The sequence below is a fragment of the Eretmochelys imbricata genome, chromosome 2 (assembly GCF_965152235.1).
Source record: "Eretmochelys imbricata isolate rEreImb1 chromosome 2, rEreImb1.hap1, whole genome shotgun sequence".
NCBI lineage: Eukaryota > Metazoa > Chordata > Testudines > Cheloniidae > Eretmochelys > Eretmochelys imbricata.
In genome coordinates this window covers 242,416,217-242,434,076 of record NC_135573.1, presented here as the reverse complement: position 1 = coordinate 242,434,076, position 17,860 = coordinate 242,416,217, and the positions used below count along the sequence as shown (strand labels likewise).

At 41.7% G+C, this 17,860-nt stretch overlaps 1 protein-coding gene across 4 annotated transcripts in view; it reads right to left on the bottom strand.

Moving 5' to 3' along the window:
- Positions 1-17,860, bottom strand: part of CCNY (cyclin Y) — a 224,634-nt gene that overhangs the window by 9,070 nt on the left and 197,704 nt on the right. For all 4 annotated transcript variants that reach the window (XM_077808317.1, XM_077808318.1, XM_077808319.1 and 1 more), the window contains one exon: positions 15,557-15,719. In XM_077808317.1, coding sequence (XP_077664443.1) covers positions 15,557-15,719 — 163 coding nt within the window. The remainder of the gene's footprint in view (positions 1-15,556; positions 15,720-17,860) is intronic.

Sequence of the window (17,860 nt, the reverse complement as noted above, 5' to 3'; positions counted from 1 at the left end):
AGGAGCTTTTGCCCCTTATATAACTGGCTCTGTAGATATATGCAGACATGATCGCAGCACATGAGGTTATTCTCTCTCCTAGTGCACCTGAACAGAACATTTATATAAAACAACACTTTATAACCCAAGTCACTTATAGGTCCTTAGTAAGAATGAGATTTGGGTTATGAGACCTTTCCGCATTTTATATCAAATAGAAACCAAACGGACTCAAAATATTTACAGCACTGTTTCAAAACCAAATAGAGGAAATAGTTTAACCATGGCAAAAGACTGGCTTAGAAAGTAAGTGGACCTGAGATGGAGCGCTCAGCCATTTGCTTGCCAAATCAGTCCATAATCCTTAGCAACCCATCATTTAGCTAGAGGAATTAATTACTTCAATATTGTCCGTTTGACAGGAATATTTCTGTCCTAGCTTTCTGTCAGATAAGATGAAAACTGGGTTGGAATAGATCCTGATAATATTTTGCATCCTTGCTCTCACATGGGAATTCTCACTAATGTGCAACAAGATTAGGATTTTAACAATCCTGTATTTAAATGCAGCTTTTCCATATTTGGGAGGGGTTACAAAATCAACATTGGAAGCCACTTTCTCAAGCTGCCGCTGAAGCAAAGTCAATTTTGGCTTATAAACCTACTTGGGTTAGAAATAAATCAAGCATTTCTACTCAGGGTAGGAATAAATGGTCAGTTTTCAGAATGGAGAGAGGTAAATAGCAGGGTCCTCAAGGAATCTGTACTGGGAGCAGTGCTGTTCAATATATTTATAAATGATCTGGAAATAGGGGTAAACAGTGACCTGGTAACATTTGCAAACAATACAAAATTGTTCAAAATAGTTAAGCCCAAAGCACACTGCGAAGAGTTACAAAACTATCTCACAAAACTGGGTGACTGGGCAACAGAATGGCAGATGAAATTCAATGTTGATAAATGCAAAGTAATGCACACTGGAAAACAATGCCAAGTATTCCTAATAGGAAAAGGTACAAATAAGGGCAACAAAAATGATCAGGGGTATGGAACAGCTTCCATATGAGAAGAGATGAAAAAGATTGAGACAGCTGAGCTTGGAAAAGAGACAGCTAAGGAGGGATATGACAGAGGTGTATTAAATCATGACTGGTGTGGAGAAAGTGAATAAGGAAGTGTTATTTACCTCATCACATAACACAAGAACCAGCGGTCACCCAATGAAATTAACAGGCAGCAGGTTTCAAACTAACAAAAGGAAGTACTGCACACAACGCACAGTCAACCTGTGGAACTCGTTACCATGGGTTGTTGTGAAGGCCAAAAGCATAACTGGGTTACAAAAAGAATAAGGTAAGTTCACGGAGCATAAGTCCATCAGTGGCCATTAGCCAAGATGGTCAAGGACTCAACCCCATGCTCTGGGTGTTCCTAAGCCTCTGAATGCCAGATGCTGGGACTCGAGGACAGGGGAAGGATCACTCAATATTGCCCTATTCTGTTCATTCCCTCTGAAGAATCTGGCATTGGCCACTTTGGGGGGAGGGATAGCTCAGTTGTTTGAGCATTGGCCTGCTAAACACAAGGTTGTGAGTTCAATCCTTGAGGGGGCCATTTAGGGATCTGGGGCAAAAATTGGGGATTGGTTCTGCTCTGAGCAGGGGATTGGACTAGACCTCCTGAGGTCCCTTCCAACCCTGATATTCTGTGAGAGGATACTGGGCTAGATGGACCACTGATCTGACCCAGTATTGCCATTCTTAAATACGATATACACAAAAGAAAAGCATTGTCCTTACATTAACTCCAAAGTAACTTTTATTCAGGAAGGCAACAATTTTCTGCAGACAAGGCATTTAATATTTAATCTGTTATATCCACTAGCAAAATTAACTCTGATTTTATGAGGGTTTCACAGGACATACAATCCTTCATAATTTATGTTTTGTAAAATTTAAGTTCACTTTGGAAATAAATTTCAGAAATGGGATGAGAAGAATAAAGATTCCAATAAGATTAAGAGATTGGAAAGCTAGGGTTTAAATTTATATTTTAATTACATAACACACTAGAACTATGAGTTATATTTCTGTTGATCTAAGAAAATCAACCCTCTTCTACAAAATCTTCGTTTTCTATTAACTTTTAATGTCAGGTTTTTGTAATAGGATTATGTATTCAAACAGACAGCTTCTGTAAAAAGAGCTCTGTAACACATGATTTACAAGATTCATAGATACTAAGGTCAGAAGGGATCATTCTGATCATCTAGTCCAACCTCCTACACAACGCAGGCCACAGAATCTCACCCACCCACTCCTGCGAAAAACCTCTCACCTATGTCTGAGCTATTGAAGACCTCAAACTGTGATTTAAAGACTTCAAGGAACAGAGAATCCTCCAGCAAGTGACCCATGACCCATGCTACAGAGGTAGGCGAAAAACCTCCAGGGCCTCTTCCAATCTGCCCTGGATGAAAATTCTTTCCCGACCCCAAATATGGTGATCAGCTGAACCCTGAGCATGTGGGCAAGATTCACCAGCCAGATACCCAGGAAAGAATTCTCTGTAGTAACTCAGATCCCACCCCATCTCACATCCCATCACAGGCCATTGGGCCTATTTATCATGAATATTTAAAGATCAATTAATTGCCAAAATCATGTTATCCCATCATACCATCTCCTCCAAAACTTATCGAGTCTAATCTTAAAGCTAGATAGGTCTTTTGCCCCCACTGCTTCCCTTGGAAGGCTATTCCAAAACTTCACTCCTCTGATGGTTAGAAACCTTCGTCTAATTTCAAGTCTAAACTTCCCGATGGCCAACTTATATCCATTTATTCTTGTGTCCACCCTGGTACTGAGCTTAAAGAATTCCTCTCTCTCCCTGGTATTTATCCCTCTGATATATTTATAGAGCGCAATCATATCTCCCCCAGCCTTTTTTTCGTTAGGCTAAACAAGCCAAGCTCCTTGAGTCTCCTTTCATAAGACAGGTTTTCCATTTCTCGGATCATCCTAGTAGCCCTTCTCTGTACCTGTTCCAGTTTGAATTCATCCTTCTTAAACATGTGAGACCAGAACTGCACACAGTATTCCAGGTGAGGTCTCACCAGTGCCTTGTATAACAAATAAAACCTCCCTATCTCTACTGGAAATACCTCGCCTGATACATCCCAAGACCACATTAGCTTTTTTCACAGCCATATCACATTGGCAGCTCATAATGATCCTATGATCAACCAATACTCCAAGGTCCTTCTCCTCCTCCATTACTTATAATTGATGCGTCCCCAGCTTATAACTAAAATGCTTGTTATTAATCCCTAAATGCATAACCTTACACTTCTCACTATTAAATTTCATCCTGTTACTATTACTCCAGTTTACAAGGTCATCCAAATCTTCCTGTAAGATATCCCAGTCTCTCTCTAAATTGGCAATACCTCCCAGCTTTGTATCATCCGCAAACTTTATTAGCACACTCCCACTTTTTGTGCCGAGGTCAGTAATAAAAAGATTAAATAAGATTGGCCCCAAAACCGATCCTTGAGTAACTCCACTGGTAACCTCCCTCCAGCCTGATAGTTCACCTTTCAGTAGGACCCGCTGTAGTCTCCCCGTTAACCAATTCCTTATCCACCTCTCAATTTTCATATTGATCCCGATCTTTTCCAATTTAACTAATAATTTTCCATGTGGCATGGTATTGAACGCCTTACTGAAATCTAGGTAAATTAGATCCACTGCGTTTCCTTTGTCTAAAAAATCTGTTACATTCTCAAAGAAGGAGATCAGGTTAGTTTGGTACGTTCTACCTTTTGTAAAACCATGTTGTATTTTGTCCCATTTACCATTGATCTCAATGTCCTTAACTGCTTTCTCCTCCAAAATTTTTTCCAAGACCTTGCATACTACAGATGTCAAACTAACAGGCCTGTAGTTCCCCGGATCACATTTTTTCCCTTTCTTAAAAATAGGAACTATGTTAGCAATTCTCCGATCATACGGTACAACCCCTGAGTTTACAGATTCATTAAAAATTCTTGCTAATGGGCTTGCAACTTCATGTGCCAATTCCTTTAATATTCTTGGATGAAGATTATCTGGGCCCCCCGATTTAGTCCCATTAAACTGTTCGAGTTTCGCTTCTACTTCAGATATGGTAATATCTACCTCCATATCCTCATTCCCATTTGTCATGCTACCATTATCCCTAAGATCCTCTTTATCCTTATTAAGACTAAGGCAAAGTATTTGTTTAGATATTGGGCCATGCCTAGATTATCCTTGACCTCCACTCCATCCTGAGTGTTTAGCGGTCCCACTTCTTTCTTTGTTTTCTTCTTATTTATATGGCTATAGAACCTTTTACTATTGGCTTTAATTCCCTTTGCAAGGTCCAACTCTACTTGACTTTTAGCCTGTCTCACTTTATCCCTACATGTTCTGACCTCAATAAGGTATCTTTCCTTGCTGATCCCTCCCATCTTCCACTCCCTGTATGCTTTCTGCTTTTTCTTAATCACCTCTCTGAGATGCTTACTCATCCAGCTTCGTCTACAACTCCTGCCTATGAATTTTTTCCCCTTTCTTGGGATGCAGACTTCCAATTGCTTCTGCAGCTTTGATTTAAAGTAATCCAAGGCCGCCTCTGCCTTTAGATCCATAAATTATTCAATCCAATCCACTTCCCTAACTAATTTCCTTAATTTTTGAAAGTCAGCCCTTTTGAAATCAAAAACCCTAGTTGCAGATTTATTTTTGTTAATCCTTCCATTCAGTTTGAATTGAATTAGCTCATGATCACTTGAACCAACATTTCCCGTACAGTCATTTCTTCTATGAAGTCCTCACTACTCACCAAAAGCAAATTTAAAAAGGCAACCCCTCTAGTCGGTTCAGCAACTACTTGATGAAGGAATCCATCAGCTATCACATCTAGGAAAATCTGAGCCCTATTATTATTACTAGCACTCGTCCTCCAGTCTATATCTGGGAAGTTAAAGTCCCCCATGATCACGCAGTTTCCATTAAAAACATTAAAGAGGGCTCTATCCATATCCAAATTAGATCCCGGCAGTCTATAGTACACCGCAAGCGCTATCCCAGGGGAGGCTCTAGTAGTTTTCTTCCCCAATGTGATTTTTGCCCAGACGGACTCTGTCTTATCCATTCCATCGCTTCTTATTTCTTTACTTTCTACCTCATCAATGATATACAATGCTACTCTACCACCTTTACCTTTATTTCTGTCTTTCCTAAACAGCACATACCCTTCAATACCTGTAGTCCAGTCATGACTACTATTCCACCATGTTTCTGTTATCCCTTGAATATCTGGTTTCACTTCCTGCACCAGTAGCTCTAGTTCCTCCATTTTGTTACCTAGGCTCCTCACATTGGTGTACAAACATCTTAATTTTTGCTGTTTGGCCTCGCTCACATTTTGTACCCTATTAGGCACGGTCATTCTACAGCCAGTATAACCTATTAGACTGGTATCCACACTGCCCTTCCTCCTTATATACATTCTCCTACCCACGGCTGTATCCTTTCTTACTTCGTTTTCTTCCCTCTCAATGCTAAAATCCGGGGTGGAGATTACCTGGACATCTCCCAACCATCTCCCCCAAATTCCTAGTTTAAAGCTCTCTTAATCGGTTGTGCCAGCCTCCATCCTAGAAGTCTATTTCCTTCCCTACTCAGATGAAGTCCATCCAGAAAGAACTGTCCTCTGTCCTTGAATGCCTCCCAGTGGCCATACATCGCAAAGCCCTCCTTATAGCACCACTGCCTAAGCCGTCTGTTGATAGTCATAATCTTGTCACACCTTTGTTGCCCTTCTCTAGGAACAGGCAGAATCCCACTAAGAAACACCTGAGCCTCAATTTCCTTAAGCATCTTCCCCAGCCTAGCATAGTTTCCTTTCACACTTTCCAGTGAGAATCTATCCATATCATTTGTTCCCACATGAAGGATAATTAGGGGATTCTTTCCCGCTCCCTTTAGGATCCTTTTCAACCTCAGGTCTACATCCCGTATCTTAGCACCTGGAAGGCAGCACATGCTTCTATTCTCTGGATCAGCTCTGGTTACAGGACTGTCTATTCTTCTCAGTAAAGAGTCCCCGATCACACAGACCTGCCTTTTCCTGGTGATGGTGCTATTCTCCAGTCTATCCCCTGTTCTCTCTGGCTGCAAGTTCTTTCCATTCCTATTCTCCCTTGTAATCCTCTTCAACCCATCCTGTATCCTCCTGGGGCTCATATTTGGTGTAGTGTCCATTAACTCTTCCCCTTTTCCTATAGGACTAGCCACTCTTCTCTTCTTCCTTGCCCTTCCACCTTCAGTGATTACCTGCTGAGCCCCTTCTTCATTTTCCAACTCTGCAAACCTGTTCTTGAGCTCTATTTCTCCTTCACTAGCCCGTCGTTTCCTCTGCCTGGTTCTTTTAGTCACATGCTTCCACTGACCACTTTCCTCACCCAGTCTCCCCTCAGAATTCCTCAGTCCTGCTTCCATCTGCAAGTCTGAGCTTTCCTTTCAGATACCTCATGTCTTTGCTCCATAATCTGCTCAAACCTCTTCCTAAACTCAACCAGACTTTCCACCTGCATTTCCAAACCTCGGATCTTTTCCTCCATCAGCTCTGTCAGACAGCACTTCATACAGACAAAACTCTTACCAGGTGCCCCCTCCAGGATCATGTACATACCGCAGCATCCACATCCAGTCATCTTTATTGTGTCTTAGACTAAATGGGTCGCTCCCACTACTGCCTCTGTATCTGTCATAGCCTTCCCACCTAAATCCTGTTCATCTGGGAAACACAAACCACACCCAAAACACCACCACCCACAGCAAAAACAAACCCCAAACAAGCACCAAAATACAAAATAACTCCCCCTGAAACTCCCCTGTTTACAGCTCTGTTTGCTGGCTCCTGTGCCGCTACAGCTGTCTGTGCCGCTGCCTGACTGGCTGGCTGCCTTTATAGGACCCCTAGTCAGAGAAGCCTCGCCCCCTAATCAGGGCTCAGCTTCTCTCCCAGCACAAAGCCCCTACAAGCCTCTGCACATACAAATAATACAAATACAAAACCAAATATAAATACCTTCTCCTCCAACAATTAAGATAATAGATGGTCTTTTATTGGGCATGGTTGTAATGCATGTGATCAGCCAGGAACATTCTCTCCAGTGTTATAAATGTACACACTTCATCAAGGTTTATGATTCTGGACGAGACGTTGTCATTGGCAAGAAAACAAACAAATCCCAAAGCTGCCAGTGCGAATTTGGGCTGCAAATCACTTGCAGTGCAGGGAGGAAATACTTCCCATTCTCTAAGGCTCCGCTGCCATCCACTTGGAAATGAATGCATTCAGATTTGGTCACCTCATTATCAGAAATATTTTGACAAACTAGAGGGAGTTCATATATAACACACAAAAAAAAGCAAACAATAAAAACAAACAAACAAAAACCCCTCCAAACAAATTCAAAGAACAGTGGTCTGGAAGGACTGATGTTTGAGGAAATTAAAAAAAAAAAAAAAAAGAATTTAAATATATTTGTTAGTCACCTTTTCTGAGCCAAAAAGCAGCCAGTAAACACTTTGGGCATGAAGAAGCTAGTGACAGAGGAGCCCTCCTTAATTTGGTGAGAGCTAGAAGTGGAAAGAAGAATCTCTGCCTATTAAAAAAGTCCGTTTCTACGCATCTTCCTGGTCAAGAAAACTTTGTAGCCAGCAGCTAGTAGCCAACCTCCACTTCTGCAACAGGAAGCTGGTGGAGGGAATGTAAAAGACATTACTCTGTTTATTTGAGCATAAGCTTTCGTGAGCTAAGAGACTCTCTTAGTCTCTAAGGTGCCACAAGTATTCCTTTTCTTTTTGCAAATACAGACCAACACAGCTGCTACTCTGAAACCTGTCATTACTCTGTTCGTAGGTTATATCCCTTTCTCCTACTCTTTCTCTGTCAGGTATATCTAGACTGTAAGCTCTTCCAGGCAGTCAGTGTACTTCTCTATGTAAAAGGCCTAGCACAATATGGCCCTGGTTTTGGCTGGTTCCTAGGCAGTTCAGTAATACAGGTAATCAAACATTTATATAAAATGCATCAGTTAAGTTGGGAATGCGTTCCAAAGAATTCTCTTGCTCAGTTTTTCCAAAATCCTTAGTGTTGAATTTGCTGTAGTGCTGTGATCATGGACTAGAATTAGGTGAAGTGCTTTGCAGACTCATCCAAAATTACAAAGCCTGACTGAATGTGAGGCAACAAAAATCCACAACTATTTGACTGGTGTAAACAATTATGATGAAGATTTTTTTAGGTTGCTGCGTAAGAGTATAACTAGGTGGGTAACAGGAGGAAATTAAGAAACAGAAGATTTAGGCTGGGTATCTCGAAAAGCTTCCTGGAACTAAAATCAATTAAGTTGTAAAAGAATCTCTCAAGAGAAGTGGTAAAAGCCTCAACATTTGGCACAGTTAAAATTAGACTGCAAAACATACTAGGAGATACGCTGTAAGGAACAATCCTGCATTGGCAGATAGACTGTCTGGATGATTTAACCTAAGGTTAAAGGTCCCACTTCTACCTCCTATGAATGCATACAATAGGAAAAAGTATAGATTCTCGGCCAGAAGAGCACTGGATAGATTGGTTTGACTGTTACCTTCAATCTGACTGTGGCCTACTAATATCCTGTACCTTGGCAAGAAAAATCTGTTTGAATTTAATCACTGAAAGACAAAGCCTCTCTACTCAGTGTCAAGTTGTGGATATATAAAATATGGTGAGATATTTTACTCCAGAAAGTCTATCAAGTATTAATGATTCAGACAAGTTTTTAACCTCATGGATCCTCTCAAAGACAGAAAAGGAGTACTTGTGGCACCTTAGAGACTAACCAATTTATTTGAGCATGAGCTTTCATGAGCTACAGCTCACTTCATCAGATGCATACCGTGGAAACTGCAGCAGACTTTATATATACACAGAGAATATGAAACAATACCTCCTCCCACCCCACTGTCCTGCTGGTAATAGCTTATCTAAAGTAATCATCAGGTTAGGCCATTTCCAGCACAAATCCAGGTTTTCTCACCCTCCACCCCACCACACAAATTCACTCTCCTGCTGGTGATAGCCCATCCAAAGTGACAACTCTTTACACAATGTGCATGATAATCAAGTTAGGCCATTTCCTGCACAAATCCAGGTTCTCTCACTCCCTCACCCCCCTCCAAAAACCCACCCCCATACACACACAAACTCACTCTCCTGCTGGTAATAGCTCATCCAAACTGACCACTCTCCAAGTTTAAATCCAAGTTAAACCAGAACATCTGGGGGGGGGGGTAGGAAAAAACAAGAGGAAATAGGCTACCTTGCATAATGACTTAGCCACTCCCAGTCTCTATTTAAGCCTAAATTAATAGTATCCAATTTGCAAATGAATTCCAATTCAGCAGTTTCTCGCTGGAGTCTGGATTTGAAGTTTTTTTGTTTTAAGATAGCGACCTTCATGTCTGTGATTGCGTGACCAGAGAGATTGAAGTGTTCTCTGACTGGTTTATGAATGTTATAATTCTTGACATCTGATTTGTGTCCATTTATTCTTTTACGTAGAGACTGTCCAGTTTGACCAATGTACATGGCAGAGGGGCATTGCTGGCACATGATGGCATAAATCACATTGGTGGATGTGCAGGTGAACGAGCCTCTGATAGCGTGGCTGATGTTATTAGGCCCTGTGATGGTGTCCCCTGAATAGATATGTGGGCACAATTGGCAACGGGCTTTGTTGCAAGGATAAGTTCCTGGGTTAGTGGTTCTGTTGTGTGGTATGTGGTTGTTGGTGAGTATTTGCTTCAGGTTGCGGGGCTGTCTGTAGGCAAGGACTGGCCTGTCTCCCAAGATTTGTGAGAGTGTTGGGTCATCCTTTAGGATAGGTTGTAGATCCTTAATAATGCGTTGGAGGGGTTTTAGTTGGGGGCTGAAGGTGACGGCTAGTGGCGTTCTGTTATTTTCTTTGTTAGGCCTGTCCTGTAGTAGGTAACTTCTGGGAACTCTTCTGGCTCTATCAATCTGTTTCTTTACTTCCGCAGGTGGGTATTGTAGTTGTAAGAAAGCTTGACAGAGATCTTGTAGGTGTTTGTCTCTGTCTGAGGGGTTGGAGCAAATGCGGTTGTATCGCAGAGCTTGGCTGTAGACGATGGATCGTGTGGTGTGGTCAGGGTGAAAGCTGGAGGCATGCAGGTAGGAATAGCGGTCAGTAGGTTTCCGGTATAGGGTGGTGTTTATGTGACCATTGTTTATTAGCACTGTAGTGTCCAGGAAGTGGATCTCTTGTGTGGACTGGACCAGGCTGAGGTTGGTGGTGGGATGGAAATTGTTGAAATCATGGTGGAATTCCTCAAGGGCTTCTTTTCCATGGGTCCAGATGATGAAGATGTCATCAATATAGCGCAAGTAGAGTAGGGGCTTTAGGGGACGAGAGCTGAGGAAGCGTTGTTCTAAATCAGCCATAAAAATGTTGGCATACTGTGGGGCCATGCGGGTACCCATAGCAGTGCCACTGATCTGAAGGTATACATTGTCCCCAAATGTGAAATAGTTATGGGTAAGGACAAAGTCACAAAGTTCAGCCACCAGGTTAGCCGTGACATTATCGGGGATAGTGTTCCTGACAGCTTGTAGTCCATCTTTGTGTGGAATGTTGGTGTAGAGGGCTTCTACATCCATAGTGGCCAGGATGGTGTTATCAGGAAGATCACCGATGGATTGAAGTTTCCTCAGGAAGTCAGTGGTGTCTCGAAGGTAGCTGGGAGTGCTGGTAGCGTAGGGCCTGAGGAGGGAGTCTACATAGCCAGACAATCCTGCTGTCAGGGTGCCAATGCCTGAAATGATGGGGCGCCCAGGAGTTCCAGGTTTATGGATCTTGGGTAGTAGATAGAATATCCCAGGTCAGGGTTCCAGGGGTGTGTCTGTGCGGATTTGATCTTGTGCTTTTTCAGGAAGTTTCTTGAGCAAATGCTGTAGTTGCTTTTGGTAACTCTCAGTGGGATCAGAGGGTAATGGCTTGTAGAAACTCATGTTGGAGAGCTGCCGAGCAGCCTCTTGTTCATATTCTGACCTATTCATGATGACAACAGCACCTCCTTTGTCAGCCTTTTTGATTATGATGTCAGAGTTGTTTCTGAGGCTGTGGATGGCATTGCGTTCCGCATGGCTGAGGTTATGGGGCAAGTGATGCTGCTTTTCCACAATTTCAGCCCGTGCACGTCGGCGGAAGCACTCTATGTAGAAGTCCAGTCTGCTGTTTCGACCTTCAGGAGGAGTCCACCTAGAATCCTTCTTTCTGTAGTGTTGGTAGGGAGACCTCTGTGGATTAGTATGTTGTTCAGAGGTATTTTGGAAATATTCCTTGAGTCGGAGATGTCGAAAATAGGATTCTAGGTCACCACAGAACTGTATCATGTTCGTGGGGGTGGAGGGGCAGAAGGAGAGGCCCCGAGATAGAACAGCTGCTTCTGCTGGGCTGAGAGTATAGTTGGATAGGTTAACAATATTGCTAGGTGGGTTGAGGGAACCATTGCTGTGGCCCCTTGTAGCATGTAGTAGTTTAGAAAGTTTAGTGTCCTTTTTCTTTTGTAGAGAAGCAAAGTATGCGTTGTAAATGGCTTGTCTAGTTTTAGTAAAATCCAGCCACGAGGAAGTTTGTGTGGAAGGTCTAACAAAGAAAATAACAGAACGCCACTAGCCGTCACCTTCAGCCCCCAACTAAAACCCCTCCAACGCATTATTAAGGATCTACAACCTATCCTAAAGGATGACCCAACACTCTCACAAATCTTGGGAGACAGGCCAGTCCTTGCCTACAGACAGCCCCGCAACCTGAAGCAAATACTCACCAACAACCACATACCACACAACAGAACCACTAACCCAGGAACTTATCCTTGCAACAAAGCCCGTTGCCAATTGTGCCCACATATCTATTCAGGGGACACCATCACAGGGCCTAATAACATCAGCCACACTATCAGAGGCTCGTTCACCTGCACATCCACCAATGTGATTTATGCCATCATGTGCCAGCAATGCCCCTCTGCCATGTACATTGGTCAAACTGGACAGTCTCTACGTAAAAGAATAAATGGACACAAATCAGATGTCAAGAATTATAACATTCATAAACCAGTCAGAGAACACTTCAATCTCTCTGGTCACGCAATCACAGACATGAAGGTCGCTATCTTAAAACAAAAAAACTTCAAATCCAGACTCCAGCGAGAAACTGCTGAATTGGAATTCATTTGCAAATTGGATACTATTAATTTAGGCTTAAATAGAGACTGGGAGTGGCTAAGTCATTATGCAAGGTAGCCTATTTCCTCTTGTTTTTTCCTACCCCCCCCCCAGATGTTCTGGTTTAACTTGGATTTAAACTTGGAGAGTGGTCAGTTTGGATGAGCTATTACCAGCAGGAGAGTGAGTTTGTGTGTGTATGGGGGTGGGTTTTTGGAGGGGGGTGAGGGAGTGAGAGAACCCGGATTTGTGCAGGAAATGGCCTAACTTGATTATCATGCACATTGTGTAAAGAGTTGTCACTTTGGATGGGCTATCACCAGCAGGAGAGTGAATGTGTGTGTGGGGGGGTGGAGGGTGAGAAAACCTGGATTTGTGCTGGAAATGGCCTAACCTGATGATTACTTTAGATAAGCTATTACCAGCAGGACAGTGGGGTGGGAGGAGGTATTGTTTCATATTCTCTGTGTATATATAAAGTCTGCTGCAGTTTCCACGGTATGCATCTGATGAAGTGAGCTGTAGCTCATGAAAGCTCATGCTCAAATAAATTGGTTAGTCTCTAAGGTGCCACAAGTACTCCTTTTCTTTTTGCGAATACAGACTAACACGGCTGTTACTCTGAAACCTCTCAAAGACAGGTTACTGCTGATGGATCCTGTCCAGCCTTTGAATTTGATGAAGGATTTCACTTTACAAATTCCTTTCTCTGTTTTATTTTGTTTTCATGTCAGGCGCATGAAGTATCTGACAGGAGAGCATAGGTTTTGCCCTGCCAGATCTGATATTCTTGCTTCTCAAACACACACTAGACACTACTGTAGTATAAAGGAGTACTTGTGGCACCTAACAAATTTATTAGAGTATAAGTTACTCTGGTGCTGCCTACCTTTGCATTGTATTATAGTGATTGATACTGGCAATACCACTTTTCTTTAAAAGACAGTGACAGATTTAGTTTTTCTCAAAGGAAGAAGCTGCTTTATTTAAATCTTAGAATTGAATGAGTATGTTTCTATTTTCATGGTCAATCATTCTATCAGGGGGGTACACGTTAACTATTAACTTGCTGTCTATAATCACAGACTTTATTCCTTCTCTCAAAACGTATTAGGCAAGCTCCTCAGCTGGTGTGGCTCCATTGATTTCAGGTTACCCAACCTGCAGATCAGCTCACTGATTTAACACAATGCTCAGAATCTTGGCCATGGCTGACAAGCAAACACCACATTTAGGTCAGTGGTGCAACAATGTAGACACCTTTACTGATTCTTGGCTGGCTATATGTTGGGATCGTCCCTGTGAATAAGTTAGAGCAGAATAAAGGCTGATGTAAATTACATAGAGACATTGGTAAACAAAGAGTCCATTATGGCAGCCAGGGACTGTCAAGCAGCAGGGAAGCCTCAGTCATGTCCCCCTTTTCCCAGTCACAGGATGTGCGCATAGTCCAAGAGCCATTACACCAGGTTTACATCACTGTGCGGCTCCCCTCCTCTGGGTTGTTGACCAGCTATACTGCCTTAGAGCTGCTTTGCACCTGCACTACAAATCAGCCCAGATACATGTATTATTAAGATTGCTATCTTTTTTATCTTATTCTATTTATCTTTTAAATATTTATTTTCCTCAATAGGTACAAATTAATTCTTGATCTGCTTTTAGATAAAGAGGGAATAAAAAATCATCCATAAATGCTAAGAGACAGTATGAGCTGCCTCTGTTATGCGGATGTATTTATAGTGCTTCAACTCCCTCTCTTTTATAGAGTTTATTAAGTATTTTCTTTTCTGGAGTCTGAGAGAACAGTCACAAGCTTATAGTCAAAATTAAAAAGGCTTTATCCAGACATTTTACCTTGTGTGTGATACAGACATGGGCAACCTGTTCCAGTAAATTCTCACCTACATTTTTCTATGCAAAACTAATTTACATTAGTTCAATACATTATAGAGCTCATTATCAGAAACAGATACCTAAACATTTAACAAAGCTATCTTTTTACACATACGATTAGTATCTTGACAGTATTTTCATACTTTTGAATCACTAGCGTAAATAACTTTGTACACATTAGAGTGGCCTGTTATCTAGGGAACAGTTATATTGTCAGCTTGAGCTGGTTCGGACATTTTGACAAATTTTTCAGTGGAAACGGAAATGAAATTTTGCTAAAATATTCATGAATTCTCTCCCCACCAATTTGCAACCACTCCAATTCCCAGTCCATCTATTAATTTCTTATGTGTCATAGATGAATCAATTAACCTTTTGTGGCTCAGTTTTCCCTTCTGAAAATAGGGACAGTAATGCCTGAATATTTCTCAGGAGCATGGAGAGTCTGAATGTAAGGAAAGCTTTGAGATCCTCAGATAAAGAGCTTCCGGTGCAAAGCAGTAGTATTCTTAAGGGGAAGGGAAATTAAGACTAGTCATCAATCAATGGCAGATTTCAAATTAGCAGTAACATATATACATTTTCATGTAATGATGTTAATGACATTTTAAAACCTTAAAATCAAAGGGTCAAGAGATACTCCTGCAAAATACTCAGCTGGTCTGATGTCCCTACACCATGCACATCAATGAGAATTTAGGATGCGCCACACTTCACAGGATCAGGCCCCATGACACAGTCAAGTATACTTATAAATCAGGTCCTGTAAGAACATATCGTGAGGTCTGACAATTTAATAGCAAAATGAGCTTGATTCTCCTCTCGCACTAACGAGATTAAGGAGCAACCCAATTGAAATCAATGGACTAACACTGGTGTAAGAGTAAGGAGAATGAGGCAGATGTACATGGAATGGGAATTTCCGTAAGTACTTGTCAGTATCCAGATCATTACAAATATGTAGAATGAAACAGGTCTTATGCAACCAAAAGAATCAGTAAAAACTGGTTGTCTAACAGCTGATCTTTGACCAAAGGTCAATGTAAAATATACTGTAAAACTTGAAGGTACTTTCTGATGGTCAGTTAACATAACCACTAACATTTCACTGCATTGAAACCAGTCTACAAGAGTTGAAAAAACATTACAAAACAAGCCAAGAGGAAGCACATTCAGCCCAAAAACCTGTCCACAGAGCCACAGAAAATGAGAGCACTTGCAGAACAGCTAAGGGCAGTAATACAACGTTGGGTTCATGAGATTCTGATTTTTCACCAATGATAGTTTGAACAAAAAACACTCCTAGATGTCTCATCAGCTCTCAACTCTGCAATAACATGAAGGGAAACCATCTTACCTCAAGTTTATATGCCCTTTCCCTGCTGAGGGGCTCCAAAGGAAAGCTCAGGTTATTTGCTTCTGCCAGGGAACGCAAATCAAAATAATACTTGGCATAAACACTGGAGGGAACATTAATGTTGAACTGCAACAACTCAAGAAACTGGCGCTCCAGCTCATTCCTGTTAATGAGAAAATAAAAGTGAAAATATATTTTAGACTGTGTGTATAACCTCCTGCCACCATCTGAATATACTTTACATCAAACTACAACAGATTGACCCAAGTATACTTCTTACTCCCAAGAGAGAATAAAACTAGTTTCAGTTTGTCACAGACATCTCTCCCAAGTGCTGGAACATCCTCTAAACCACAGTTTTTCTGAAAAAGTATTTACTCGTTTCAGCTTCCACTGTCATTTTTAAATTAATCAGGAAAAAATCAGTTCCCCATAATTCGCCGTCTTTTTTATGTATGCTTCCAATCAGACTAAATGAGGTTACTTTCCCCCATACATGTAAGCAAAATTCATACTGGGCAACAATAAAACAAGACAGCTTTGTTTACCAACATAACTGTTAGTAATAGAGACTATTATTGATATTCCCACACAAAATACTTCGTAAAGTCTTAGTTAAGGTTGTCTGACTGCCCATCACACACCAAAAACGAATGGAAATAAGCCAGTAAATCAGTGGTTTTCAAACTGTGGTCTGCAGACTATGTCTAAGGGTCCATGTAAGATTCTTGTTACCATAGAGCAGTGGTGTACAACATGGGGTCTGTGGACCCCTGGGGGTTTGCAATTTCGCCTAAGATTTCCAAAGGGGTCCGCACCTTCATTCAAAAATGTTTAGGGTTCCACAAATGAAAAAAAAAAAGTTGAAAACCACTGCAGCAAACCATTGACGTTAAAGGATTGATGATTTTCATAAATGATATTGCACAGTTCTCCATATTGTTTGAGATGCAGGCATGCAAAGTAAACAAGGTAGGTTGTCACATTGGAAACGGCCACTACAAAATACGTTTTGGAATGTTTAAGAAAAATGAATGAGGGATCAATGTTGTACATGATTACTCTAAAGCAGGTATTACACATTTTATATGGAAACTGCAGAATTAAAATCTGCACGTGTGTGTTTATTGCTGTGATACATTTAGGCTACATGTTGATTGCACAGGATCAGCGTGATATAAAGTGGGCAACAGGTGATGAAGGGAAATAGTTGAGGCTGAGAGAGGAAAATGTCACCTACAGCAGCAATGAACGACAACTAACTATTTCTCTCCTCTCACTTAATACAGAGGCTGTCACCTTGCTTCCACAATATAGCCCCACTTCCTATTAAATTCCCACATTCAGTTTTTAGACATTGATACATATCAATATTCACATTTAAAAACTTAATGGGGGCCTAACTTTCTGACAGTGCTCTAATAGCTCTCTAGTAGCACTAAAGTAGTACAAGTTTTACAGAAAATCCACACTGGCATAAAATTTAACATTTGAAGAGTTTACCAGCAAAATACAAGATTTGACTTTCTCCAAGCTAAGTCTGGAGGAATAATATAGAACATGAAGCTTGTTGAGGTAGAGAGAGAGAGCCTGTCCATCTACTGAGGAATATACCCAACTTTGACGAAACAGCACATAGCCTCAGACTTCTTTTGACTACATCTTGGCTCCCAGATTTATAGGTAACATCAGTAGATCATCGGCAACTGACTAGCAAAACTATAGACACCTATCAAAACATACACACATTCCTCATTTGAGCTAATGTAATTTAATTTACAGTAATCTATTGTGGAGAGTTGGTAGTGCTGTACTTACGGCTACCCATCAAGTTCACCCGGAAGCTCAGACTAGCACAGAACACAGCTACATTTCTGAGTGGTGTGAGCCAATGCATTTATATACCTACAATTCAATTTTCTACATCAACTCCCTGTTTGCTTCTAGCTGCAATTCAAAGTGTTGGTATTGATCTATAAAGCCCCAAATGGTCTAGATCAGTGGTCTTCAAACTGTGGGTCACGGAATGTAAAGCACTGGGTCACGGCGGCTCTGGTCAGCACTGCCGACTGGGCCGATAAAAGTACCATCGGCCGAGCTGCCTGGCTAAGGCAGGTTAGTCCCTACCTGTTCCGACACCGTACTGTGCTCCGGAAGTGGCCAGCAGCACGTCTGGCACCTAGGCGGGGGGGCCACCGGGCTCTGCACTCCCATTGGCTCATTTGGCGGTGCCTGTGGGCGAGAACCACGTGGAGATGCTTGCGCACTTAGGAGCTGGACCTGCTGCTGGCCGCTTCTGCGGCG